Source organism: Carassius auratus, chromosome 45 (genome assembly GCF_003368295.1).
Source record: "Carassius auratus strain Wakin chromosome 45, ASM336829v1, whole genome shotgun sequence".
NCBI classification, from domain to species: Eukaryota; Metazoa; Chordata; class Actinopteri; order Cypriniformes; family Cyprinidae; genus Carassius; species Carassius auratus.
The window spans coordinates 15,452,249-15,479,715 of NC_039287.1; the positions used below are offsets into that span (position 1 = coordinate 15,452,249).

Sequence of the window (27,467 nt, forward strand, 5' to 3'; positions counted from 1 at the left end):
ACATTATGCAAATGCTTTACTTTATGACGTAGGGTCATAACAGAATAAGATTCAATTTTCTTTCTGTTCGCCTTAAAAGAAAAGAGTTTACAGCACATGCATTTATTACAGTGACCAGTCACAATCGTGCACTAAACAACACTGTGAAATCCAGTAAGAAGCACTCGAGTTCTCCAGTACAATTCATGTCTCTTTAAGTAGTTTAAAGCTAAATAAATCGGAGCGGTTATTCTCATCAACACTGATGCAGAAAGCAGCATAGACAGTGCAACAACGATCCGGTTAGAAGGCGTTTCGTCCCCAAATCCCCCACATTTACCATAGTTTTACTGTAGTAATGGATTGTAATTAGATTATTTTGGCAATTATCCTATCAGTTGATGTGGAATTGTAATTGAATGTCTTTAGGCTACTGTTTTTCAATACAAACACAATAGAATCCATATAGTTAGGATATTTTTTTAACATGGTGATGAGATGCTGTACTGTTGGTCATGACCTACAAATGTATGAAAGATGAGGCTTTTTACAGATTTCACAATAGTACTGTTTTTGTTAATGAAAATAAATGCACATCTGTCAGGGTTTTGCACTGACACTGTTTGTCTTGTTTTTCTTTCTTGTGTCTATGTCTAGTTTCAACACATGGTCTTGTTTTCCTTGTGCATGTGCTTCCTTAGCCCCTCCTCCTTGTTTCCTCTTTACCAAACCCTCTTGTTAGCCTAGTTTGTCTATTTGTGCTCACCTGTTCCTCATGTATTTTCCTCCGTATTTATAGTGTACCTTTCCCTTTTGTGTTTGCTGGTCATGGTCATTCTCACCCCCTCTGTCTGAATATGTGTCCGTGTCTCCCTGTCTGGTTGGTCTTGTGCCCTTGTTTTGTCTAGTCCTTGTAATTCCATGTTCTTGTCTTGCTCCTTGTTTTAGTAATTTGTTTGTTCTTGCCTTTTGCTTTTATTTGTAATATTTTAGTTTTTCTAGCCTTGAGGTTTGGTTTTGATTAATTATTCTGAGTTTGGTTAAATTTGTAATTTCTTTCTTTGTTACTTAACCTTATATTGGTTTGTTTTTCCTTGTCTTGAGTTTTGTGTGGGGTATTTTTATTTTTATTTTATTTTTTATTTTTTTTGGAACTTCTGTCTAGTCTTATGTTCGAGTTCCTGACCTGTCCCCATGTGTGCTGCCCTGGTTCTACCAGCCTGGCATCTGGTCTGTCTCCAGAGTCGGTGGTCAAAAAGTTTCTGAGCTCTGCTCTATGGTGCCTTGTGTGGCCTTCTCTATCAGCCTGGTCTTGCTTCCCCCTGTATTGCCAAAGTATTCTGCCAGTTGTTTCCTGAAGTCTTCCCAGTGACCTTCCCTAGTTGTTCCTGTTTATTGTGTTCCTGTTGTGGTATCTTGTGCACTTCACTACCTCCTTATATCAGTCTGTCTTGTCAATAAAACCTTGTTATATCTCACTGCAATTGGGTCCTCCTTCCTAGATCCCTTTGCATCTGCATCCCAACTCATCCTCCTGATACTCTGAATTCAAGCTCCTGTTCTAATGTACATTTCTTTGAGACAAAACGTGTAATATTATTACGTGTCCAGTGCTACTAAATCAGGTGCTAGTGCCACCACTCTCGAATGTTAGTCTGGAGCCCTGATAATGTAAAATGTTACTGTAACTTGAAATTTCGTCTGTTTAATTGTAAATTAAATATATAGCTGTGGTAAACCATTTTCTTTTATTTGTTTCTTTTCAGAGTTTCAGTATAACATTGTTATACCATGCATTAGTTTACCTTTTTTTTTTGTATATATTGGTTTGGTTTCTTCTTTAAACAAAACATGTACAATTATGCATGGTCTGTCATGTATACTACATCGTTTTGTGTCGGTTTTGTGGTTTCATGTGGAAGCAGATATTTCTTGAGATGAGGAAAAAAAAGGTTGGATAGGAAAGCTCTGTCTTTGTGTGGATGTAGGCTCTGAAGGTCACTGATCCTTTACATGCAATTCACCAAATGAAAGCGAAATCCACCCATCCCACACATGATGCTGCACACAGGGCAAGGAACATTCGGTTACTGTGTTGGAAAGTAGAGCTGATTAAAAACATCAGGTGAAACAGCTACAGGGAGCGGCTTTAAACCCAAACTCAGAGACACGCACAGCTCTAACCCTTTACTGAGGGAATTTCAACAGATGTGTGTTGATGGTATAAACAGACATTCTTGTTTTCTAATGTTTGCAGGCTATTTCAGGCTGTTCCAGCCCTGAATAAATGGTAATTGTCTGTACACATACTATGCATATAACTTCATTTCCCTTTTCTTTATCTATCTCAGACATATCATCAAACACAGCTGGTTTGCCAAGCTACCATAAAAAAAGAGGGAGAGGGAGAGTTCACGTCTAGTATTAACTATTTCAGGTGATGTATTTAAAAACGAGTAAGCAAAATGTCTCCAAATCACCCAAAGTATTACAGTTTAAATATATATTAAATACACTAAGTTAAACTTTATTTTTGACCCATATAAAGGTTAGCTCACCCAGAAAATACAGGTTTGAGTTTCAATTTTGAGTGAACTATTGCTTTAAGCAGGACTTAAGTACATTGTTATTTAAAATACACTTTAAAGTGAATGTTTTAATTTAACATTATTATAAAGGACATTGTTTAAAAGTGTACTTAAGTGTGTTAAGAAACATATTCATGAAATTGTATCCTTTAGTACACTAATGCGGCCTTTGATTTAATTAACATTACGCTATCTGCAATTACAGTGTCAATTAACTACTTAAAACATTAAAATAACCGTCAGAATAATCTTTCATTGTTTACCCATCCTTACTGACTTAGGTCCCTTACTGACTAAATTATGACTTTTTCTTTTGTTTTCTGCTTTATCAGCATTCAGTGACACATTGACGTTAAAGCTGATGTATGCAGGGATGAAATCAGAGACATCCCATCTAATCTGACCAGAAGAAGTCACACAAGATGCATGAAATGTCACTTACTTGGTTCCTGACACACTTCCTTGTAGTCCAGACAGCAGGTGCCTTCATTTACACATGCAGGGTCACAGTGGCACACTGCATTAGAGTCACGACTTTTGGACAAGCAGCGATTTCTACAGCTCTCGGTAACTAGAAAACACACAGAATAAAGAGCATGACAAGATGATATATCAAATGTAATGTGGATATATAAGACAAAGGATAACTGTATATTTATTAAATTAAATTAAATTAAATTTAATGAAATTAAATTAAATTTAATGAAATTAAATTAAATTTAATGAAATTAAATTAAATTAAATTAAATTAAATTAAATTAATGCATTTAGCAGACGCTTTTATCCCAAAAAATTTTTTAAACTAATTTTACTCAGGCTATCAATTTTTACCTATCATGTGTTCCTGGGGAATCGAACCCCCAACCTTGCGCTTGATAGCGCAATGCGTGACCAATTGAGCTACAGGGACACATATGTATATATATATGAATTTATGTACAATTATATAAAAAAAATATTACAAAGGATGGGCTTTAAAACCACAACCAGATTAAAAAAGTTGTAAGCAGTAGACTGATATACCTTTATCACTGCAACGGAGTTTTAGTATAAATATGATTGTGAGAATTAAAGCCAGCAAGCCAAGCAGAAGGACCTATAGAGAGAAAGAATAAAAAGAAAAGAAAATAATTTTAGTTACAAGATTTAGGGTAGAATGAATCATCTGCATTAATATTCTGTAATTGGCTTCAATCTTATGAAACATTAAATAATAAAAGTTTATTAATTGAAATTATATATTTAAAAAATATATATATATTATAGTATTTTGCAAACGTCTCTGTAACCCTAGTTCCTCGAGGGAATGAGACACTGCGTCAAATACACTTTGGGGAAAGTGCTTAGGGTGAGCGACTCTGAATATCATGTGTAATCAGTCCAATGGAAGAGCGTGACGTCACAGGCAGGGTGACGTAAGCAACCAAGAAGCTATAAAAGCACATGAAGCGCAGCTGGCGTCAGCTTCGAGTACCAGCAAGCACCGGTAGGGGTGCTGGGGGTATGACACAGCGCCTCGTTCCCTCGAGGAACTAGGGTTACATACATAACCTAGAGACTCGAGCTCGAGCTCGAGCTGCGTCAAATACGCTTTGGGGAACGAGTACCAACGCTGCCAGACTACCAAACCCCAGCCTAGTGTGTATCTGAAGAGCACAGCTTAGGACAAGAGGACAGAAGCGCCTGGAGTGACTGGCATGCCTAGGCCATAGGATTTAACAATGTAGAGGGTGTGGACCACCCCGCAGCATTGCAGATGTCCAGCATGGATACATCTGCTAGGAAGGCCTTGGAGGTCGCCATACCCCGAGTAGAGTGAGCCTTGGCTCCCGACAGCGGGGGATGACCAAAGGACTCATAGGTGGCATTGATAGCCTTGCCTATCCAATGACTAATAGTCTGCTTAGAAGCAGAAGAACCCTTCTTGGGGGGACTGTAGCATACAAGCAATTGGTTCAATATTTTCTCCACAGGGCAGCTCTGTGGACGTATGCGTCCAGCGCTCGAACTGGACACATACAGTTTATGGTCGGGCTCCCGGAAGGAAGGAGGACAGAAGGCCTGCAGCACTACAGGTTGTGGTGTAACAGAGGGAACCTTGGGAACATATCCTGCTCGAGGGTATATAAATGCTTTGGTCATGCCAGGTGCAAACTCAAGATAAATGGGGGCCACAAAGAGGTGATAGCCAACAGAAAGGAGGTTTTAAGTGTAAGATGTCTGTCTGAAATATCTTGAATGGGTTCAAACGGGGGTTTGCATATTGCCTAAACCAAAACCAAGTCCCACGGGGGAATACAGGGCCGTACTGGAGGTCACAGCCTCAGCGCACCATGGAGGAAACGTGTAACTAGGGAGTGTTTTCCCAGTGACTGGCAATTGAGAAGGGCATGGTAGGCCACAATGGCCGCCACGTAAACCTTCAGCGTGGAGTGGGTCAACCCTGCAGTGAGCCTGGCCTGTAGAAACTCCAGAACTGTACCAACTGGGCAGTTTGCAGGGTCATGACTGCACCCCAGCCAGTGAGAGATGCATCCGTCGCTAGTATTACACGGCGACAAGGAGCTCCCAGCACCGGGCCCTGATTCAAGAAACAAGGTTTCTTCCACATGTCTAAGGCACGGAGGCAGCGCTGCTTGACCTTGATAGTGCGAAGTAGATTGCCCCTCGGGGAAAACCCCTTGGTCTTGAGCCACCACTGTAGGGGTCTCATGTACAGCAGGCCAAGAGGTATCACGCAGTTGGACGCAGCTGCCATCAGACCCAACAATCTCTGAAATTATTTGACAGTAAGTGACTGGCCTTCTCTGACTCTCTCGACTGAGATGAGGATCGACTCAATACGAGCAGGGGACAGTCATGCCTGCATCGTGGTCGAATCCCATACTACGCCTAGATAGGTGGTTTTCTGAACTGGAGAAAGTATACTCTTCTTGGCGTTCAGTCTCAAACCCAGCTCCCCCATACGTGCGAGAACGACATCTCGATGCCGAGCCGCAACCTGCTCTGACTGAGCTAAAATCAACCAATCGTTGATGTAGTTGAGAATGCGGATGCCCTGCATGCGCAAGGGAACCAGAGCCGCGTCTACACATTTTGTGTGGGGTGAGAGTGCAAGGCCGAAGAGAAGTACTCTATATTGGTAAGCTTCGCCCCTGAAAGCGAACCTCAGAAACTTCCTTTGTTGTGGAAGGATGGATATGTGGAAGTATGCATCTTTGAGATCTATTGTGACAAACCAGTCCTCGGACCTGATCTGAGCTACAACATGCTTGATTGTGAGCATTTTGAACTTCAATCTTATAACTGAACGATTTAAGACCCTCAAGTCCATAATCGGACGCAACCCCCATCCTTCTTTGGAACTCTTGAGGAGGGACCACCTCGATGGCCCCCTTCTCTAATAGGGTTTTCACTTCCTGTTCCATAACCAGACCCTGCCTGGGGCCGACTATCGTCGGGATGACCCCGTTGAATATTGGCAGCGCAGTGCCGAACTGAATACAGAAGACTTTTTCTACTGTGTGCAGGACCCATTGAGATATTTTTGGCAGTAGTTCCACGCTGCTAAATAATCTACTAAGAGAATCAATCTCTTGAGACTGACTTCTGGTGTAAGAGGCCCTCACAGGGGACGCTGGGGACCGCTGCGCCCTGGAACACTGGCAGGGTTGGCCCAGAGGGCGCTGAGGTGAGACAGGCACCGTGTACTGCGTTGTGTACCGCTCAACCCCAGCAGAGGCTGCCCTCTGAAACCCTGGGCTTTTGGTGTCAGGGTTTCTTGGCCGAGGACTTCTTAGCTTCTATGACTGCCCTGAGATCTTGCTTGGGCCTAGAAGACCTCGGCCGAGAGCGTTGCTGGGACTCTCGTTCCCGCCGCTTGTTTGCGGGCCTCCTGAAACCTGTCGACGACAGAATTGACTGTGTCGCCGAACAGTCCAGTAGGCTGGATCGGGCGTCCATGAGTCAGACTCTGTCCCGCTCTTTCATATCTGACAGGGTCAACCATAAGTGCCTCTCTGCTCGGGCGGTCTCCTTGGTGGCGTGTAGGGAAAGATCAGCGGTCCTTCTTAACTCAGATATTCAGATTATGTGACTTGATCTCCTCTCCCTCGTCTAGCTCCTTAAGCAGGTTGGCTTGGTGTGCAGACACGCACCAGCCTGACCTGCAGCTGCATACCCTTTGCCCACCAAAGCCGATGTTGTTCTGAGTGGCTTTGAGGGCAATGCCGGGGCCTTCAGAGACGATGCCGCACTGGGGGACAGATAGCTTGCGAGCGTCTGTTCCACCCAGGGCATCGCTCTATAACCGTGCTCTCCCATCCCCACCACATTTCCATAATAATCAGACGAGGGGATGTAGAGGCAGGCCGAGAATGGGCTTTTCCACGACCTGGCGATCTCATCATGCAGGTCGGGAAGAATAAAAGGCCCCAGCTGGGAGGTGGCTGACTCGCGCGCGGGAAGCGTTCATCAAGCTTTCTTCAATGCGGTTTGGTTGTTTTTTCGGCGGGCCATTCAATACTTAATTTGGCCACTGTGCGAGTAACCACCTCCAATTCTCATATTGCGGCGAATAGGGTGGCGAATCCCTGTTGACCGACTCCACATCAACCTCGTCGGAGGAAGAGAGGCGGAGCGTCGAATCCTCTCCCTGGGTGGAAGGAACCGAAGAGCGTGCTCCCGACTCCAGGGATGGGGCGCCGGATCTGGCGGAAGTGGAAGGAGATAGGGACCGGCCCGTCTCCATTCCCTCCACCAAATCCACTTGTGAACCCCATGAATGCAGCCCCTGTTCTGCCTCGGGGAACGCTGGTGAAGGCCCCCTCCTCAAAGAGGGCCCTCCGGGAATGAAGCAGCCACACAGACATTCGCTCACAGTGTGGACAGTCGGCCCCCTTGAGAGCCGATTCAGCGTGCTTCGCTCCCAGGCAAACCACGCATAAGCTGTGTGTATCCCCACCCATTATATATCGCGGGCAGGGAGGAACACACAACCTATAACGTGATTTGTAATCGCCATCACAATGCTTAGATTTCGGCTTGTTCTTCGGCATGTCTAGGAGCTCTAACTGGACTGACAACAGTAAATAAGACACACAAGACAAACAAGTGACATTTACACACAGAGCACTTGCTGAAAGATGCGAAGCTGATGCCAGCTGCGCGGCACATGCTTTTATAGCTTCCTGGTTGCTTACGCCACCCCGCCTGTGGCGTCACGCTTTTCCATTGGACTGATTACACACGATATTCAGAGTCGCTCACGCTAAGCGCGTTCCCCAAAGCGTATTTGACGCAGCTCGAGTTCCTGAAGAGGAACCATGATTTTATATACAGGATTTTCAAAAGTTCAAAAGAACAGCATTTATTTGAAATCGAAATCTTCTGTAACATTTGAAGTCTTTACTGTCACTTTGGATCGCTTCAGTGTGTCCTGGCTCCTAGGTGTGGAGTGTGAGTCACTAAACTTGCACACACTTTTCATTCCCTCTTAGCTTTAAAGTAAATTGTTCAGCTTAAATTGTTCAGTTTAATTGTTCAGAGGGTTGCTGAAGTATGAGATGAGAAGTCTGGGAAACATTAGACATATGCAGCTTTGCTGAATTTAGAATGTCATACTAAATCAAAACCGGGTCATTTTAGTCAATATACTAGCAAAGTAAAAAAAAAAAAACTAATAATAATAATAATAATAATTAAAGGTATCAAGATGAAATATTACATACTGTACACCATCCACAAATTTGCACCTTTGTTTTTGAAATAACAAAACAATTAATTGTTGTTCTTGACCAGCTCAATTCAAATAATGTAACACTACATTACACAATGACGTACTCTGTATGCTGGCTTCTAGAGGTAATGATCAACCTTTCATCTGAATCTCTAGTACAGCCAGATCTTACTTGTTTGTTTTCACAGCTTTATAAACAGTGCAATGTTTTATAGAAAGAAAACAAGCTGGTTCTAGCACTGTTTGATAAATGTATTCCCTTGACCTTTTGTTTTAAGATTCTATTCATTTCCATGACTTTTCCTGGCTTGGATATCACATTTGTTTCCAGGTTTTCACTGGTCATGGAAATCCAGATGGATTATGATGCAAGTGTGAGCTAAAATCTCAGCTAATACATCCTAATTCTAACAGCAGGAATGGTGAAACAGAATTTACAAATCCAAAGAAAAAAGAAATGGGGGAAAAACAGACAGAGAAACTTTACACACAACATAGTTCTCCTAAAAATATACACATACATTTTTGATGAAGTGGCACTTAAGCCTCAATATCTCATTCAAAAAAAAATACTGGGTTATTTTTACCCAACTTTGGGTCAAATTTGGAATAACTCAACTTTTGGGTTTAAAATTGAATGCACAAATTTAACCCAACGGTTGGGTTAATCCATATGTGACCCAATGTTGGGTCAAAATAACCCAGCATTTTTTTAGAGTGTAGTTTAGCCCATGTGTATACAGACTATACACTCTGCTATAGTCTTGTGCACAAACTGTATGTAAACTCACTTGAAATAAATAAATAAAAATAACAAAATGAAGTCTTTATCCTTATACAAACCAGTAAAATTAAAGGTTAAATGAGTAACAACGAGTCAGTCATGGGTTACTTGTTTAACCCAGTCTCAGATACCCGTTTTTATTTCCCCCATAGCGTCCAATGAGACTTCGCTTACCGCACAGAGGATTTTCAGGTATCTTGACTGTGTTTTTGTGGCGCTCTGTGTCCGTTTGGACCTCTGTGGTGTCCCCAGTAGGTTGGCGGCGTGCTCGCTCATGTGTTCATCCCGCTTGGCTGAGTCCATTATTGCTCGCGCGCTCGCTTCAGAGTGCGTCACACAGGTTTGTTTTGCAGGGACTCATTTCAAACTTTGTTCTCTGGTGACTTTGTAGCCCGTGCAGTTCAAGAACCGCCCAGCTGCAGGCTAGGCTAGTCAACCAAAGGTAACACGAGCGGCAGCACATGCCCTCTGCTCCTGTGTAATTATATTGTAACCAGAGAAAGGGTCGTCGACTGGAGCGAAGAATGGGTGCACTGAAATGACCTTTCTAATCTGGCGACATATGATGTATATCGTGTTTGGAACAGCGTCTTTGACTTATTTATGAAAGCTCTTCTTTAATTTCACTGACGCTTGCAACATTAAGAGCTTTGGGTATACACTGTCAGAAAAAAAAGGTGCAAAGATTGTACTTTTAACAGCTTGTCACTGGGGGAGTGTCTTTAATTGGACTCATTTGTTCCTTCTTTAACCCTAAAGAGTGCATATTAATACCTTAAAATAATTAGATGTATATACTGTAGATCTGTTACTATTGTAAAAGCAAATAGGTGTGCCTGTTGAACAAAAAAAAAAAAAAAAACAGCATATGCTGGTTAGGTATGTTTTGAAGCCGGGATGCTGGTTTAAGCTCGTCCTTAGCTGGTCCTAAACTGGTCCAACCACCTTAAGACTAGCAAAGGACCAGCATAAACCAGCAAAACACCAGCTTAAACCAGCAAAGCACCAGCTTAAACCAGCAAAGGACCAGCATAAACCAGTAAAGCACCAGCATAAACCAGCAATGCACCAGTTTAAACCAGTAAAGGACCAGCATAAACCAGCAATGCACCAGTTTAAACCAGCAAAGGACCAGCATAAATCAGTAAAGCACCAGCATAAACCAGTAAAGCACCAGCATAAACCAGCAATGCACCAGTTTAAACCAGTAAAGGACCAGCATAAACCAGCAATGCACCAGTTTAAACCAGCAAAGGACCAGCATAAATCAGTAAAGCACCAGCATAAACCAGCAAAGCACCAGCATAAACCAGTAAAGCACCAGCATAAACCAGCAATGCACCATCTTAAACCAGCAAAGGACCAGCATAAACCAGCAATGCACCATCTTAAACCAGCAAAGGACCGGCATAAATCAGTAAAGCACCAGCATAAACCAGCAAAGCACCAGCATAAACCAGTAAAGCACCAGCATAAACCAGCAATGCACCAGCTTAAACCAGCAAATGACCAGCATAAATCAGTAAAGCACCAGCATAAACCAGCAAAGCACCAGCATAAACCAGCAAAGCACCAGCATAAACCAGCAATGCACCAGCTTAAACCAGCAAAGGACCAGCAATGCACCATCTTAAACCAACAAAGGACCAGCATAAACCAGCAAAGCACCAGCATAAACCAGTAAAGCACCAGCATAAACCAGCAATGCACCATCTTAAACCAGCAATGCACCAGCTTAAACCAGCGAAGGACCTGCATAAACCAGCAATGCACCAGCTTAAACCAGCGAAGGACCTGCATAAACCAGCAATGCACCAGCTTAAACCAGCAAAGGACCAGCATAAACCAGCAATGCACCAGCTTAAACCAACAAAGGACCAGCATAAACCAGCAAAGCACCAGCATAAACCAGTAAAACACCAGCATAAACCAGCAATGCACCAGCTTAAACCAGCAAAGGACCACCATAAACCAGCAATGCACCCAGTTTAAACCAGCAAAGGACCAGCATAAACCAGTAAAGCACCAGCATAAACCAGCAAAGTACCAGCATAAACCAGCAAAACACCAGCATAAATCACCGAAGGATATTGCTCAAGTGACAAGCTGTTGTACCCCTAAAGATACAATTTTTGCACTTTTTTTGCAGACAGTGTTTTGAACTGTTTTGAGGAGGAAAACCTTTGTTTGGAAATGTCAAATAGACTCTGTATGTTAAAGTGTGGGAGATGCACCATAAGGTACATGCCAATACTGGTTTTGGCTGTAATTTGCATTGCAAAACAACTATCCAGCCACTGAGTAACATGCAAAATATGCTGCACCATAAAGGTCCAACTCTTTATTTATTATTGAATGCATTCAGATTCCGAACGAATTGGTGCATTACGTTATGGTGACCTCAATATGCATAAAAGAAGTTTGTATCTGCTTAACTACATGGATGTATTGCACAACTACGCCTCCTCATGGTCAGTCGATGCATGTACACTTGACTATTTACCTGTTATTCAGTAATTACGTATATGAGCGTGACCTGAAGGTTAAGAGTTAGGCTAAGTCATTTGACTAAATACAGATCACAATCTGTATTTAATTTTTGGTATTTTTTTTTAATATATATATATGACCTCTATATATATATATATATATATATATATTTTTTTTATATATATATGACCAATATTTTTGAATCAACATAAACCATACAATTATGAATAAAACGTTTTTTGCCTATGACAAGTTTTATTATTTCTATCAGTGTTTCTATCCAAATGAAGATGGCAGTTTTTTTGCTACCTGTTACTGTGGGATATCTGCGGTATCTGTTGTCTGAACATGGGCAGAGCCAGCGAGGCTGATTATCTGAGCTGACAGTATCACATTCCTAATTCATTTAGTCTCACTTACCACATCCTTCAGGAAATGAAGGGGGAATGAACAATACAGAGAGAGGTCATTACATTAAGCTCAATTATTGATCGACATCAATTGAATTTTTATTATGTAATTTTTAAAATGATACGAAATTAGGATAGTTTTGGGAGATTTTACTAAATTGTATGTATTGATCTTAATGTGAAATGGGCATTTGAGCATACTTAGGCACTGCATTTCATTTGAAATGTTTTGTGGGACAAATCTTAAGCTAAGGGAGGCTGTTTTAAAAGTATGTGAAATACTACAAAACGTTACAAAAGTCTCCTTCTAAAAAAAAAAAAAACAATAATTACAATATTGTTTAGTCTGTGTCATCGTAATCCTTCTGTAAATGCTCATTGGCTTAACAAATATAATGTTTGGGAAAAAAAATAGTGAAAGGTATGTTACTGGTGAAAGCTGAACTAATTGCTTTAACCAACTTAATTAAGGTCTACCAGTTTGGTTTCAGCCCCACAACCCAACAGTCCAGCTAATCCATTATCGAAACCAGCTTGGACCAGCAGTAACTAGAAACCATGGAAAATCCCTTTCAGACATGTGCTATAGTATGGATATCACAAAACATCCAGATTCTATCCAGGATAGATGCTCCAAACCTCTATAACTTTCTTCCTTCTGTTGAACATAAGAAGATAGTTTGAAGAATGCTGGCAAATAAACAGTTGACAATTAGCAGCCATTGACTTTCATATAAAAAAATACTATGAAAATCAATGATGGTTATCCACATACTTATATATATATATTATTACTTGAAGCTAGATCGCTTCCACTATGGTTATGTCATGCAATTTTATTTTTGAACCATTGTTACATTTCATTGCTTTATTTGTCATACTTTCCCTGATGTTTGCTGAACCCACCCTATATAAAATGAGGTTATTATAGAGAATGCGTTTAGCTCCCTTTAAAATCTGTGTGTAAACGGCCTGTCCGGTTTGTACCAATGGGAGGTCATGAAGATGAAGCTCGGCTGAGATGTGTTGACTCAACAGGCAGATGTGCGCCCGTGGTGCTGAAGGAACAGCTCAGTGAGCCCCGTCGCAATGAAACTGTCCGGCGCTTCCTCATCACCATCACTCCTCAAAGTTTGCTGCTCGTTTCATTCGCTCTGACCATGAAGAGACAAAACATCAGGACCCTCGTGTTAATCATCTGCACTTTCACTTATCTGCTCGTCGGGGCGGCTGTTTTTGACGCTTTAGAGTCCAAGATGGAGATCACCCAAAAGAAAGTCCTGGACGATCGGAAGCGAGAGCTGATGGACAAGTATAACTTGAGCAGGCTGCATTTCGACGAGCTGGAGCGGGTCGTGCTGCAGCTGAAGCCGCACAAGGCTGGGGTCCAGTGGAGGTTCTCTGGCTCCTTTTACTTCGCCATCACGGTCATCACCACTATAGGTATGTCAGACTTCCAGATCTCGCGTCCGTCAACTTGTTTTCTTCATCAAACTTTTTTTTTTAATTGCTGTGGTTTTGTTCAAGTTCGTCATACGAGACTGTGCGCATATGATCATGATAAATCATAAATTAGTTCTTGGTCGCCCACTAATCTGCGTATTTGCGTCAGTTTGATTAGTAAAGTACGAGGATTTTAGACAATAAAATACTCTTGTTACGCTGAATTAATCCAAACGAATTTATTTTCTGATGATTAATAGCTTTGTAAATCATTTTGGGAGTGTTTAAATAATAGAAACCCCAGTTTAAAATGGTAGCTGTGTTTGGAACATGCTAACTGATTTCTTCTAGCTAGTCTAAGATGGTTATTAGATGGGCTAAATCGTCTGTTAGTTGCTCTAAATTGGTCATTAGCAGATCTAGGGTGGCATGTGGTCCAAACAAGACATTGGCTGATCTAATATGATCATTAGTTGGTTATTAGATGTTTAAAGCTGGTGGACCGTTGTGGACCAGCAGCAGATCATCTACAGTCTCCTCATACTATAGCTTAAGGGGGCCGCAGTGATTGTTAGGGGTCTGGTCAAACAAACAAATATCTTAAAGACCAGCCACAACACGTCCTCTTACCATGTTCCAAAAACACTGCGACGAGCTCAAACTGGATTGTCCAGCAGGGACACAGATAGCTTATGCATCACTCTCAGAAAAACCTTTTCAAAAGGCACACCTTAAGAGTCCATATTGGTACAATAAAGGTACATATTAGTTCCTGAAAGGTCGAAAAGTGTACCTTTTGAAAAGGAACCAACCCAGCGAGAGTGTGTGTACTTAAACTTACACAACCTTCAGAAAAAGTCCGACTTCCTAGAGATGTTGAGTCATCTGTGGGCTTTGGTTTAGCTTGGCAGTGTACTCTGTGTGTGACACCGGACAGCTCTTGAAGAATCAGACACTTAGCTGACAGAGCAGGGTTGGACAAGGTCTTTTAATTCATCCAAAGACCAACAGACCATGTTCAGTGACCAGCCTTCATCTGTCCGTGTCTCTCTGTCTCATTCTGTCTTGCGGCAATAGGAAATACGGAGTGGACATGACATGTCGAGCAGTGACAGCAATGTCCTGCAGTGTGACCTGCTGTGCTTAATCTAAAATGACATCAAACATTTATTTATTGTTCTTGAGTAATATTATAGTTGCTTATTTATCATTTCATATCATTTGAGTGAAATATTTTGTTCATTTGACGGTATATGTGTGTGTGTGGAACAAATATATGGAACAAAAGTTGAAAATTAATTATAAATAAACAAACAAACAAACAGGGACCAGTTAGAGCACCAACAATACTTTCCCTTATGCATTTATAATACATCTGTGTATTATATAAAATACATACATCATTTTTACTCCTTACTCTTTAAATAATAATTATACTGCTTGTGACTGATTGTTTTGAATGTGTACTTATTAACTTAAGTTTACCTAAAAGAGTGCACTTTGTGACAATGTCCAAAAAATAATATACATTAAATACACTTTAAATCATTAGGTTTAATAAGGTTTGTAAAGAAGTACATTTATTTTAATGCACTGACAAACACGCTAAAGTACTTGGTTACAGTTTCAACTGTGTTAAAACTGCAACTTTAACCGTGCACTTAAAGTTGCACTTAAGTATTATGTAGGTGGGTCGAAAACACTCTTACTTTAAGTTCAATTACTTGCATTTAATATAAATTTAAACTATAATAAAGTTTTATTAAATTGCAATTAACATACAGTTATTTTCCCCGAAAACATTACGTTTGCATGTTAAGTCTGTTCCATACAATATAAAGACTAAATTATATACTAAACTCGGCTCATTATGTAATGGACTGTAAATCATATTAAAATCTCAACCGCATTTTCGGATTCACAAAAACTCAACTTAATTAATTTTTCCATTGTCATGTGTGCTGCGTTTCCTCTTATCAGACACATCCATGGTCAGGTCTGTTTCATGTGTCTGCTATAGATCAGGTTACTGTGTACACTTGCCGTGAGTAATCTAATCATCAGTTAGGCAGCCAGCCTGCCAGCACCTTATTGTCAATGCAGGACACTCTGTAAACAAGGAACTGTTTACTATCTGCGGTCTGTGGTATCGGCTTAGTTCACTCAGCTAACCTGATCCATTAGTCTAGTGGAAGTCCGTGCTGTAATTATCAGCCCGCAGTTCTGTATAACCAAGCAGGACCGTAACAAGCATAGATATTGAGGTAGATGTGTACGCCCGAATATCTAGATGAGGGGTCAATCAATACTGTCTCAGAAATCTTCCTTCCTTACATCCTTACAAGTTTAGTTTGGTGACCAGATCAGCTGATTTAAAGATGGGAAGATTTTATAGCACATGACTCACCCACAGATAAAACTATAGCTAAAAAAGTTGTTTTTAAAACTCATTTAATATTTTGAATATTAAAGCTGCGGTAGGGAACTTTTGACGCTCTAGCGGTTAATAAACAGGACTGCTTGTGTCTTGCGGAAGAACATCGTAGCCGGATCTACTTCTCTCTGTTTATGTCTATGAAGAATCACAAAGGTACTGGGTTACTCCGCCGCGGTGCCCCCGAAGCAATCTAAAATAGTCCGAATATAAACACTTATTATAGGTGTACCCTAGTGATTCAGGACAAGCTAAAAACACGGTTTGGAAAATGGATTCATGGTCTACTCACTTATTATATACATTTTTCTACATTTTGAACACAAACAAAGTTACGGACCGCAGCTCTGATTGGTTATTTCTTAACGGGAGCGATGGAGTTTCTGCAAATGGCAATAGGACACTGGGAGGAGCCAGAGGAGCTTGATTTTTTCACAGAGTATCTGTCTTATATTCTACTGTCAGGACATAATTACAGGTTTAACAAATATGTAAAAAAATATATATTTACAAAAGTTCCCTACTGCAGCTTTTGGGGGGGGGGGGGGGGGGGGGGGGTTCTTCAGCGCGCTTCAGTTAATCACTCTTAGAAATTGACTCATTTCCCACAATTAGGAAATAACTTAAAATAGTAGAAATGGAGAGAGATTTTTATTAGTAGTATTAGTATTATAGACACTGAACTTCCCGGGTAAGGTCAGCTAATTAATTAGTCATCCAACATCCGATTAATTAATGAGTGAGGTGTACTATTAGCCTGTGTGTAACATAATGCAACCCAAGGTAATTAAAAAACATGTCTGTGCCAACATTTCTTCAAAATGATATTCAGTTGCTTCTTGCAGGTTTCTTGTCACTTTCACAGCTGATGTGCCCAGTGAGTGAATGTCTTGTGTAAAAGGAATAAAAGTCGTTGACAAATTGACAATTTGATGAAAGAAAATCTAAAATTGTTCAGCATGGTTTTTTGGGGGATTTTAAATCCAAAAACGCTAGAAAAACGTTGTGAACGTTGATGTGAAAGATGTGGGATGAGTAGGGTTCCAGGGTCCGGCGACAGTGCAGCAGGACATGAGCACCTCTTCTGTCCTCCTCTGCAGGGAAGGAGTGTTTTGAATGGAAAGAATGTGAACTGAAAAAACAAACAGCCTCCTGGCCAGCAGAGCAGCAGGTCATACATCAGTCGGAATCTGTGGCTTTTTGCACTTTATACATTTCAGACAACTTTTCACATAGAGAATCTGTTGATCAGCTTGACAGCTTTAGTGACTCAGCCAGTGTTTCAAAAGGACAATCTAGGGACTATCAGTGCCTTATATTTGCAGCATTTGAATGTATTACTTTATTTATTTAATATGCCACTTTACCAAAAGTCAACCAGCCAGCTGGATAGACCTTTTTATGACACCGGCGGTGCTAAGACACTTATAGAGAGATTACAACATGCAATGCACCACATATCCTGCCCTAAAACGAACAGAAAAATCATTGTTTGCTGATATTATGTACAGGATCCGGTGTATCTACATGGCAAGATACAATTTTTACAACTAATTTAGTTTTACCCACACTTAAATCCATCGATATTTCATCCAAAATCATTTACATGATGCCGTTGTCCCACAGATGTTCCCACTGAGCTCACAGAATGCTACATTTTTAAACAGTGATTGGGTTAATGCATGCATAAATGAATGCACAAATGAAGATCGGTTGAAAGGGTGACAAAATCTTATCTACTCCACAAACCGGCTGGTTATCTGAGAAACAGATGTTTAAGCAAATGGCCTTGGGATGTTGTTAGCCTGACTTTGTGCAGTGCAATTATGCTTACTATATGTGGATACATGTTCATCCAGTGTGACACATGGCCAGTTGCCCAGTAGTGACAGCATCACTGGTGCTTTGCATGGACAGTCACCATCAGTCATCATAAAAGACCCGTTTCTGCATCCAAACAAAGCTCTGTTATTATATTACCCCATAACTCTATACGCAGTTATATTACACTCTGTAAAGCTGCTGTATTGGATTAAGTGCAATATTAATAAACCTGACTTGACTTGATGCTCTCTCTCTCTCTCAAAAAAAAAAAAAAGCATATAAAAGCTTGTCACCTTCAAAAGGTACAAATAGGTATTATTAAGATACTAATATGTAATATTTGGATACTAAAATGTCCCTTTTAAAGGCTACTGCCCCAGTGCCAGGTTTTGTACAATATAATATGCATTGTATTATATCATATATTTATGTCAACATGTTATAGTCAGAATAAAATAAAGCATGCACTGTAAAAAAAAAAAAATATATATATATATATATATATATATATATATATATGTGTGTGTGTGTGTGTGTGTGTGTGTGTGTGTGTGTGTGTGTGTGTGTGTGTATATATTGGAGTATGTTTTACAATAAAATACCTTTTTAGTTTTAGTATATCTTCTTCAAAATTTTAAGTTTAATTCAGCGTGTTACCTGCCATTTATTTGTAATTGTTTGTGGAATTTACTAGCAATTTCTGAGTGAAAATCTATACTGTACTTTTTTTTTTCTTCTTCAGAGTAAGACATTTGGAAAAGGGCATGCATTGGACAATTTGGAAAATGCATTGGACAGTTTGCTGCTTTAGTAGATTTTTTTTTTAAAAAAAAACAGTGATAAGCATATCATAAGCTATAAATGCTTTTATTGACAAAAAGCATATATGAGACCATGGACCCGTGGTTTTAACCTAACTGTCACCCCGTCCCGTATACGGGACGCCTACGTTGACTATACTATATTACAATCAAATCTAATCTAATCTTGACAAACTATATATCGTTGGAAAGGTCTAAGACTCCCAAATATATATTTTACCAATGATCTTAGTTAAAAATTATGTAGGAAAAGTAATAGATTAATTTATGACAAGAGTGCAGCCTCAGAAATCTACATTACAAAAGGAGTTTTGACCTTTGTTTAAAAAAAAGATTTCCTCGTTGCCTTTTTCTCTATCACATTTTAGAAATCATCAGAAGTTATATATCACTTGAAAACATAAAATCTCAAAATTCATTCTTTAAAACCCATTTTAAAATCAGACATCGCATTACCATGTAAATGGTACATCAAAATCAAAATGTTTTCAGTCATGAATTATAAAAATGTAGGTTTGTATCATGCACATTCAAGTCTATCTTCAAAAACGTGAGTGACAGTTGACAGGTGTGTAAATTTTCGAAATTGAGATTTATACATCATCTGAAAGCTAAATAAATAAGCTTTCCATTGATGAATGGTTTATTAGGACAATATATGGACAATATCGGCAGAGATACAACTATTTGACAATCTGGAATCTGAGGGTGAATTTTTTTTTTTTTTTTTTTTTTTTAATGCTGAGAAATCTCCTTTGAAATTGTCCTAATGAATTCTTTGCAATGCATATTACTAATAAAATATTAAGGTTTTATATATTTACAGTAGAAAACTTTTCAAAATATCTTCATGGAAAATGATCCTAATGATTTTTGGCATAAAAGAAAAATCTATAATTTTTACCCAAACAATGTTTTTTTGGCTATTGCTAAAAATATACCCCAGCGACTTAAGACAGGTTTTGTGGTCCAGGGTCAACATGTCATGAGTCAGTATCTACAGTGTTGACCCTTGTTCTTCATAACCTCTGCAGTTTCCTCTGGCATGCTGGATATTAGCTTCTGGGCCAAATCCTGACTGATGGTGATCCATTCTTGACTTATTAGTTCTCAGAGCTGATCGCAATTTGTGTCCTTCTGCTTGTCCACTTGCCTTTTGAGGACTGACCACAGGTTTTCTATATGACTGAGATTCGGGGAGTTGCCTGGCCATGGGCAAAATCCAAAATTTCAATGTAATGATCTTTGAGCCACTTCTTTATCACTCTGTGACATGGTGCTTCATCATGCTGGAAAATGCACAGATCATCACCAAATTGCTCATGTATTGTTGGAAGAAGTCGCTCTTGCAGGATATTTTGATACCATTCTTTATAATCTTTATTCTTTATAATAACATAACAATAACAATAATCTGTGAATGAGCACAACAACAGCTTAAACTGCAAACTGAACCTGAACTTTCTATTAATCAAAGAAATTCATCAAATCATCACAAAAAAAAAAGATGAGATGAGTATGTAAGGATAATTTCTGAAGGATCATGTGACACTGAAGACTGGAGTAATGATGCTGAAAATTCAGTTTTAACATAACAGGAATAAATTTACATTACAAAATATACTAAAATATAAAACAGTCATTTTTAAATGTATTCATTATATAAAATAAATTCTGCCTTGGTGAGTATAAGAGCCCTGTGTTTATGCAAATGTGTTTAACAATAATACAAATTGTACAAAATTGAAAATGTAGTACGACTATATCAAAGAATCTGACGTTTATCATCAAGTAACTAAGTGCTGTCTTGCGTAAAAGAGAAAACCAAATAGCATTATATAATCACATGACTCTGCAACACTGGTTCGCCATCTCGATTTTCAGCAAGATGTGAATGATTAAAAGTGACAGTAGCGGGACATCTGACCAGATTCTGTCAAGCCCCAAAACACTGCTATAATTACATATAGCCTACTAAACATAACAGCTCAGCACGTGTACACACACACAAATATAACAATGATTATATACATAAATACACAAGTGGGATTTTTTATTTCTTCATATATCCTGAAACATCTGTGGAGGGTCCTATAAAGCTGTTTTATATGTGCCATAGGATAATTTGATTATTAATAATTTCATTAATCCTCGATGTGGGACTGGTGAGCTGACAGTGATGTAATTCTAATAAAGGTGGATGCATCCCAGATAATCCTTTGATCTGCCTTTAACAAACACATGCACACACTTAGGTACATATATATTACATTTTGTCCCTTATATTTATTATTATCAGCTATTATGTTTGTCCCTTAATATGGGTTATACTGTAATTTAACCAGTGGCAAACATCTTTAATTCTTAATATTGCACCATCCATTCCTCTCACACCTTTTCTAAGTATTTAATCCCCAAACCCTTTATAATATGTGTTCAACTACTGAATGGATTTGCAGTGACTGCAGCACATTTGATGATAATGATTCAGAAAAAAAAAAGAGTTATTTTAGGAGATGTAAGCTGAATGGATGGAGAGAAGCAGAGACATGAGAATGAACTCTAAACAGCAGCCTGTACGTACAGATGGCTCGACTGAGCCGCTCTCAAAGAAATAATTCATGCTGCTTCTATAATAAGAGCAACTGGACTCCATCAAAGTGCAATGCAAATACAATTACAGAAGATCAAGCAAGATGAATCTCAATTTAAAAAAAAAAAAAACTGAACAGATGCAGGGATAGTAGGGATATTGTACTAACAGTCACCTTTCATCGCAAATGGGAATATTTTAGCAAACAAGATTGAGAATTTGTAACACTGGAATCCTGTGGAGCAGATCTTCATCATTTATATATATATAGTCTTTTAAAATTAGCAGCATGAGCTGGTGTTTGTCATTTTTGTATTATAATTTCTCATTTCAATTCTGCAAAAACTAAATGGTCTGGCTCTAGATTTTGTGAAATTATGCTACAAAAGACACCTGCACGAAACAAAACCGACACAGATGGAATGAAAATGTAAATCCACTCTCTGACAGCAGGTGGTGCTTACGGAACAGCAGTGATATAGCATTTCCTTGGTTACCGCTGTAAACTAAGCAGCTGTGCTTGATTGACCTTGATTGATATAATTTTTAAAAATATTTTTCTTCCTATATTTTGCACAACAATGAGCTTGCTTCGCCTGTACAGTTTTTTCTCCTTTTTGTGTCGGCCTTCATCCTCTCTTTTGATGTCCTTTGTACCGTAATATTGCATAATTTATGAGATTGATTATTGACAACCCTAAAAATAATGAATTACGTCCATTCTATTTTCTAGGATATGGTCATGCGGCCCCCAGCACGGATGGTGGGAAGGTGTTCTGCATGTTCTACGCCCTCCTGGGGATCCCCCTCACGCTGGTGATGTTCCAGAGTCTGGGTGAACGCATCAACACCTTTGTCAAGTACCTCTTGCACCGTCTCAAAAAGTGTCTTGGCCTTCGGAACACAGAGGTCTCGATGGCCAACATGGTGTGCATTGGCTTGATTTCCTGCATGAGCACCTTGTGTGTAGGAGCAGCGGCTTTCTCCCGCTATGAGGACTGGAGCTTCTTCCATGCGTATTATTACTGCTTCATAACCCTCACCACCATTGGTTTTGGGGACTATGTAGCCCTGCAGAAAGATAATGCGTTACAAACCAACCCCCAATACGTCGCGTTTAGCTTCATGTATATCCTCACGGGACTCACGGTCATCGGCGCCTTCCTGAACCTGGTGGTTCTGCGTTTCATGACCATGAATGCTGAGGATGAACGGCGCGATGCCGAACAGCGTACGCTGCTGTCCCGAAACAGACAGACCGGCGGCACTGGAACCAACCATTGCATGTCCGACCCGCCGTCTTCATCCACTGCGGGCCACGGAGGAGGGTCCGGGAAAGGGTTGTGTAATGTCTACGCCGAAGTGCTGCATTTCCAGTCTATGTGCTCTTGTCTCTGGTACAAAAGCCAGGAGAAGATGCGCTACTCAATTCCCATGATTATCTCTCACGATCTGTCCACTTCAGACACCTACATGGAGCACAGCGAGACCTCCGATGCCCTCCACTCCAACGGCTGCGTGTGCAGTGCCTTGCAGGAGCACTTGGCCACCAGTTCAGTGTACACGGGCCTCCTCTGCCCAGCACATTACCAAAGACTCTCCAAACGCCGCAGCTCCATCTAGAGGGCCGGAGGATGTATTGCATGTGAATCTCTTTCGCCTTACAAAACCAACCACTGTTATACTTGGGGTTGAAAAAAACGCTGCTTCTAAGCTGCTCGGATCCTCTGTCAGTCAAATATATATATGTAATGTAGCGATAGATGGGGGACAGGTGCTGCTTGAGGACCGGGGACGTAGCAGCGTGCAATAAAAACAGGGTAACGGCCTGTATCATTTGAGGTACACTTTCAGGATTTTGAGAAAAGACAAAACACAAACTGCTTGCTCTCCACTGAGCTCAAGGGTAAATGCAGGTCCTTCAAAACCAACAAGTCCCAAAGTGTCAGGCTCTTCTGGTTTTGAGCTGAATAGATCGTTTTTGTGATGCAACTGTTTCTACAGTGAATACTTTATTATCTTTGCAGGATTTAGGAAGTAATAGTAATTAGTAAAGTAAATAGTAAACTATTATTTTATATGAGATCTTTGCTAATGATTAGTATAAACCTTGGTCAGGGAGTGCCATATTGAATTTCTGATAGGAGCCGAGTGCTGCAGTGATGTTGTATTTTTGTAGGCCAACCCGAAGCTTAGCTCGTTCCCTCAAAGTTTTGTTCATCATAATAATCTTCGTAAATTAAAACAACTTTTATGAATTTTGAAGCATAAATTCCATCGCCAGAACTTAAAAGCTAAACATAGGCTATAAATACTGAACTAAATACTCATAAAGGGGTCATATGATGCAAGTTTTTGGAGTGTAACAAGCTGTTCATGCATAGATGAGATCCCTAAAGTTGCAAAGACTAAAGTCTCAAACCAAAAGAGATATTCTTTATAAAAGTTAAGACTCTTCCACGCCCCCCTAAAACACCTCGTTTTAAACACGCCCCCACATGTCTACATCATTGTGTGGGAAGAAATGCATAACGCTGCCCAAATGTTCACGCAAAGAAAGAAGCGTAACTTTGAGTCTCACTGTAATATTGTTGCTGCTGCCGTCACATCGTGGAGACGCTGTTTTTCGATGTGGTCACAACACTAGAAATTAGTGGTTAAAGGGGGGGTGAAATGCTATTTCATGCATACTGAGTTTTTTACACTGTTAAAGAGTTGGATTCCCATGCTAAACATGGACAAAGTTTCAAAAATTAAGTTGTACGTTTGAAGGAGTATTTTTGTTCCAAAAAAACCTCTTCCGGTTTGTCACAAGTTTCGGAAAGTTTTTTTCGAGTATGGCTCTGTGTGACGTTAGATGGAGCGGAATTTCCTTATATGGGTCCTGAGGCACTTCTGCCGGAAGAGCGCGCGCTCCCGTATAGCGAGGCTGAGCAGCACAGACATTTCACTGATCAGAGCGAGAGCGTCGCGAAAAGTCACAAAAGAAGTGTGTTTTTGGTTGCCAGGGCAAGACAACCCTGCACAGATTACCAAAAAAAAAAAAAAAACAGCATTAAGGGACCAGTGGATGGAGTTTATTTTTACAGAGCATCAACAGAGTTGAGCAAGTGTTTTTGTTTGTTCCCTGCATTTCGAAGTTGCTTGTTTACAAGGCCCAGTTTGATGCCGGGTTTGCACATTGTTTATTTCTTAAGGATAATGCAGTCACAACGAAAAAGGGTCACGATCATGTGTTGGAACCACAGGCGGTGAGTAAAACTGCTTCAAATATCTCTGTGTTGTGAACTTAGCTATCGGCGCGTAAGCACATCAAGTAAACAACATGCGATGTTGTCATCAAACTGCACTTCCCACATGTACAGCTTTAAAAAAAAAAAAAAAAAAGACGACATAAAGTGGAACTTAGTCATTTTCCAAAACCACTAAGCAAATATATACAGTTTTAGTACATACCACATAGAGACGTCATTTGCTGATGCTGCTCTTGTTAAATTTCAGCCTCTGGATCTGTGTCACAGCTTCCAAACGCTCTCAACGCAAAAGCCTACTGGCGCTCGTGATTCTTTAGCTCCGCCCACATGTCACGCCTCCAGCCTGTCGTGTTTTTCCGGGAAAAATCGGTACAGACTATCTTTCTCTTATGAATATAATAAAACTAAAGACTTTTTGGAGTTATGAAGGATGCAGTACTACTCTATAGGTACTCAAGGTTAACAGGATATTGAGTGAAAACGAGCATTTCATCCCCCCTTTAAGTTGAATTTACAACACTGTTCTAGAACAGTTCAACCCAAATATACTGATGTGTGCAGTGCATTTTAATGAAGGCCTGTATGCTGATCCTGGTTCTGCACAAAAGCTATTTCTATAAAGAGGTGCAATTCCAACTTTGCAAGGACAGTCTGGCGCTTCTGAATTATAGTCTGTAAGTACGTTTTCATATTTAAAGGATTTGCCACTGATGATTCAAACAAGAGTTTTGATCAGTACAGAGTAGTGCTTGTTGTTTGTCGTTTCTCCAATTACAAAATGCCGGTTTTATGTTTACATGGCGCAATATGCAACGCAAGGCATAATAATACAGTATAAGTCATTATAATCAGTAATTATGTCCCCACTGGAAGCAACCAATGCTTCGTTTGAAATGGGTTTTTATTGGTGCTGTCTCGTCGCGCCGGGACACATGGCATCACAGTATGTTAAGGGGCATAACATTTCTGTCACACGCTTGAGGCACTCAGCCAATCATGGATGCTGGATAGCTGGCCAATGGATAGCACTGAATAGCTAGCCAATCAGTGCACACATCGCTTCTCAGAAAGGCGAGGCATAGAGGAGAAACAATAATGTTTTTTGAACCTTTAACAACATAAACATTGCATTACACCAAATGTACAAAATTATGTGATTTTTAGCGACGTGATATGGCCTCTTTGAAAGCTTGAATCAAAATAGTTTGGAAGAGTGCAATTATAAACACAACAAAGCTGTGAAACGTGTCTAATAAGTAACTTCTGCAATGCCATTTAGTCACGTGTTACTACTGATGTAGTTAATGTCATAGTCTAAAATGTGAAAACATCTTGAGCTTGTGTAAACCACGCACCTTATTTCAGACATTTAATCAAAAAACCGTTCATAAAACATTTTGTCTTCAGAACCATGGAACCTACGATTTATGTCATCTCTGCAGCACTCAGTGAAAACAAGGCTTTGAGGGATAGAAGTGCATTCAAAGGATTGCATCGCTGTTCAACAACATGCCGATTGGAAAAATTTTGAGGAGCTTTATAAATTTGCAAAGACTGCAAGTATATTCCTTATAGCCTTTTTTTTAATCCATGTAAAATTAAATATGGGATCTAACCTGACTAAGAGCTATATGATTTTGTTTTGTTCCACACTCAAACTCACATTCACAATGAGTTGTATTGTTCATTTATCTTTTCTGTTTTATATCCACTATTATTTTAACCCATCACTATGTTTGTCTGAATAATTATTTGTTTGCATTATTGTAGCTATTGTATCATCTATGTTTTAAAATAATATTGGATTATATAATTGAATAGGATTATATTGTATTTGAAGTTGCACTTTAGATGAAAATTATAAGCATTAGCGCTGTAGCCAAGAGTGCACAGATGATCTTTTAAGTTCGATGTGAAATCTGAATGGACCCGATATACTTTCTTCTGCTCTTATAGTGCACAAATCATCACGTTATTCCAAATGGATGAAAATGTTTGTTTTTGCAATCTTTTATTTACAATTTAGAAAATAATTTTAATCAAGCCAAGCCAATTTTTAAAAATAAAACCACCAACAAACATTGTTTTAGGCCAATTTTCTCGGTAATGTCTTTATAAAAGCTTTCAAATGAGGCAATAGGATGCTGATTAATAAAGTTTACAGCAATAATAGCAAGTAAGAATATGAAATACTTAATATAACATCACTAATTTTTAGAAACTGGATATTTAATTTGATTTAACTATACTTAAGGTGAAAACAGCAGTGGCTTGTTCTGTTCTAACATTGTATGCATTTGCAATTTTAGAGCAATTAATCAAAAAGACACTGCTTTTCGTTTAAAGACCTTAAACTGTCATCAAAATCTGTTTTCTAATCCAAACTCAAGATTTGGAAATCCAAAGTGGAATCATTTTACATATAGATCACGAGGGCCTGTCATTTCTTAGAAATGTCAAATGTGCTTGTTGTTGCTACTTTTAGCACATAGGAAATATAATCTAAGCAATACGTCAATATGTTATTGTATTAACATCCTAGTTTCACATAGTTGCGTACATATCTACAATATCAATAACCCGTCATTTGGTGCTTGTCATGTCACGTTTATGAAAACAAGTTTGATATTGTTTGCTGGGTGCCTTAGATTGCTACTAACGTTTGTTCCAAAATTGCACATTGCATGATAGAGTGTAATACCTCCCCAAAACATGTCTGCCTTGATCCTGTTTGTTCTTTAACTGACTGTAAATCAAAGAGCATCCCTGCTAATGTTACTCTACCTCAGAAGGTTGAGTCACTGTGGGTTTTTCCCATCTCCTTCATCTCCCTTCTCCTGCAAAAAAATGATTGCCCCTTCTCAGCAAAGATGTCAGTTCGGATCATCTTCATCCATGCCTCTCTTTCTATTTGGGAATGAAGCTGCATAATATATCCACCTAAGGGCAAAGAAACTATTTGACAAGTGGTTGGGTGGAGGGCACACATTAAAGCTGAGAACTGTGTGTTTGTGTTCACATTTCAGTTAAATAATCATTATTTTTGCCACTTTATCCACTGGACTTCTGTCGTTAAAGGGAGGGAATATACCAATTCTGCTTCATTGAAG

General features: G+C 39.6%; 2 protein-coding genes across 3 annotated transcripts in view; one reads left to right on the forward strand and one right to left on the reverse strand.

Annotated features, from left to right (window-relative positions):
* The window catches only part of LOC113063407 (ectonucleotide pyrophosphatase/phosphodiesterase family member 1-like), a 56,565-nt gene extending 47,038 nt beyond the window's left edge, over positions 1-9,527 (reverse strand). Inside the window, exons 1-4 of one of the 2 annotated variants that reach the window (XM_026233769.1) lie at positions 9,263-9,527; positions 3,591-3,663; positions 3,399-3,467; positions 3,010-3,138 (exon numbers count right to left, since the gene is read on the reverse strand). In XM_026233769.1, the coding sequence (XP_026089554.1) occupies positions 3,010-3,138; positions 3,399-3,467; positions 3,591-3,663; positions 9,263-9,391 (400 nt within the window). In that variant the 5' untranslated portion in view covers positions 9,392-9,527. The remainder of the gene's footprint in view (positions 1-3,009; positions 3,139-3,398; positions 3,468-3,590; positions 3,664-9,262) is intronic. The other variant, XM_026233770.1, reaches the window with a different exon arrangement.
* Positions 9,528-12,879: 3,352 nt separating this feature from the next.
* LOC113062759 (potassium channel subfamily K member 3-like) lies at positions 12,880-22,805 on the forward strand. The gene is made up of 2 exons (XM_026232721.1): positions 12,880-13,431; positions 21,837-22,805. Exons 1-2 carry the CDS (start codon positions 12,978-12,980, stop codon positions 22,724-22,726), a joined length of 1,344 nt encoding a protein of 447 aa, XP_026088506.1. The 5' UTR covers positions 12,880-12,977; the 3' UTR covers positions 22,727-22,805.
* Positions 22,806-27,467: the final 4,662 nt, after the last annotated feature.

Excerpts from the sequence above, each read along its gene's own strand:
- LOC113062759 (XM_026232721.1), top strand. The coding sequence starts at position 12,978 with ATGGGAGGTCATGAAGATGAAGCTCGGCTGAGATGTGTTGACTCAACA. Across the intron at positions 13,432-21,836 it reads CACGGTCATCACCACTATAG|GATATGGTCATGCGGCCCCC; the intron begins GTATGTCAGACT and ends TCTATTTTCTAG.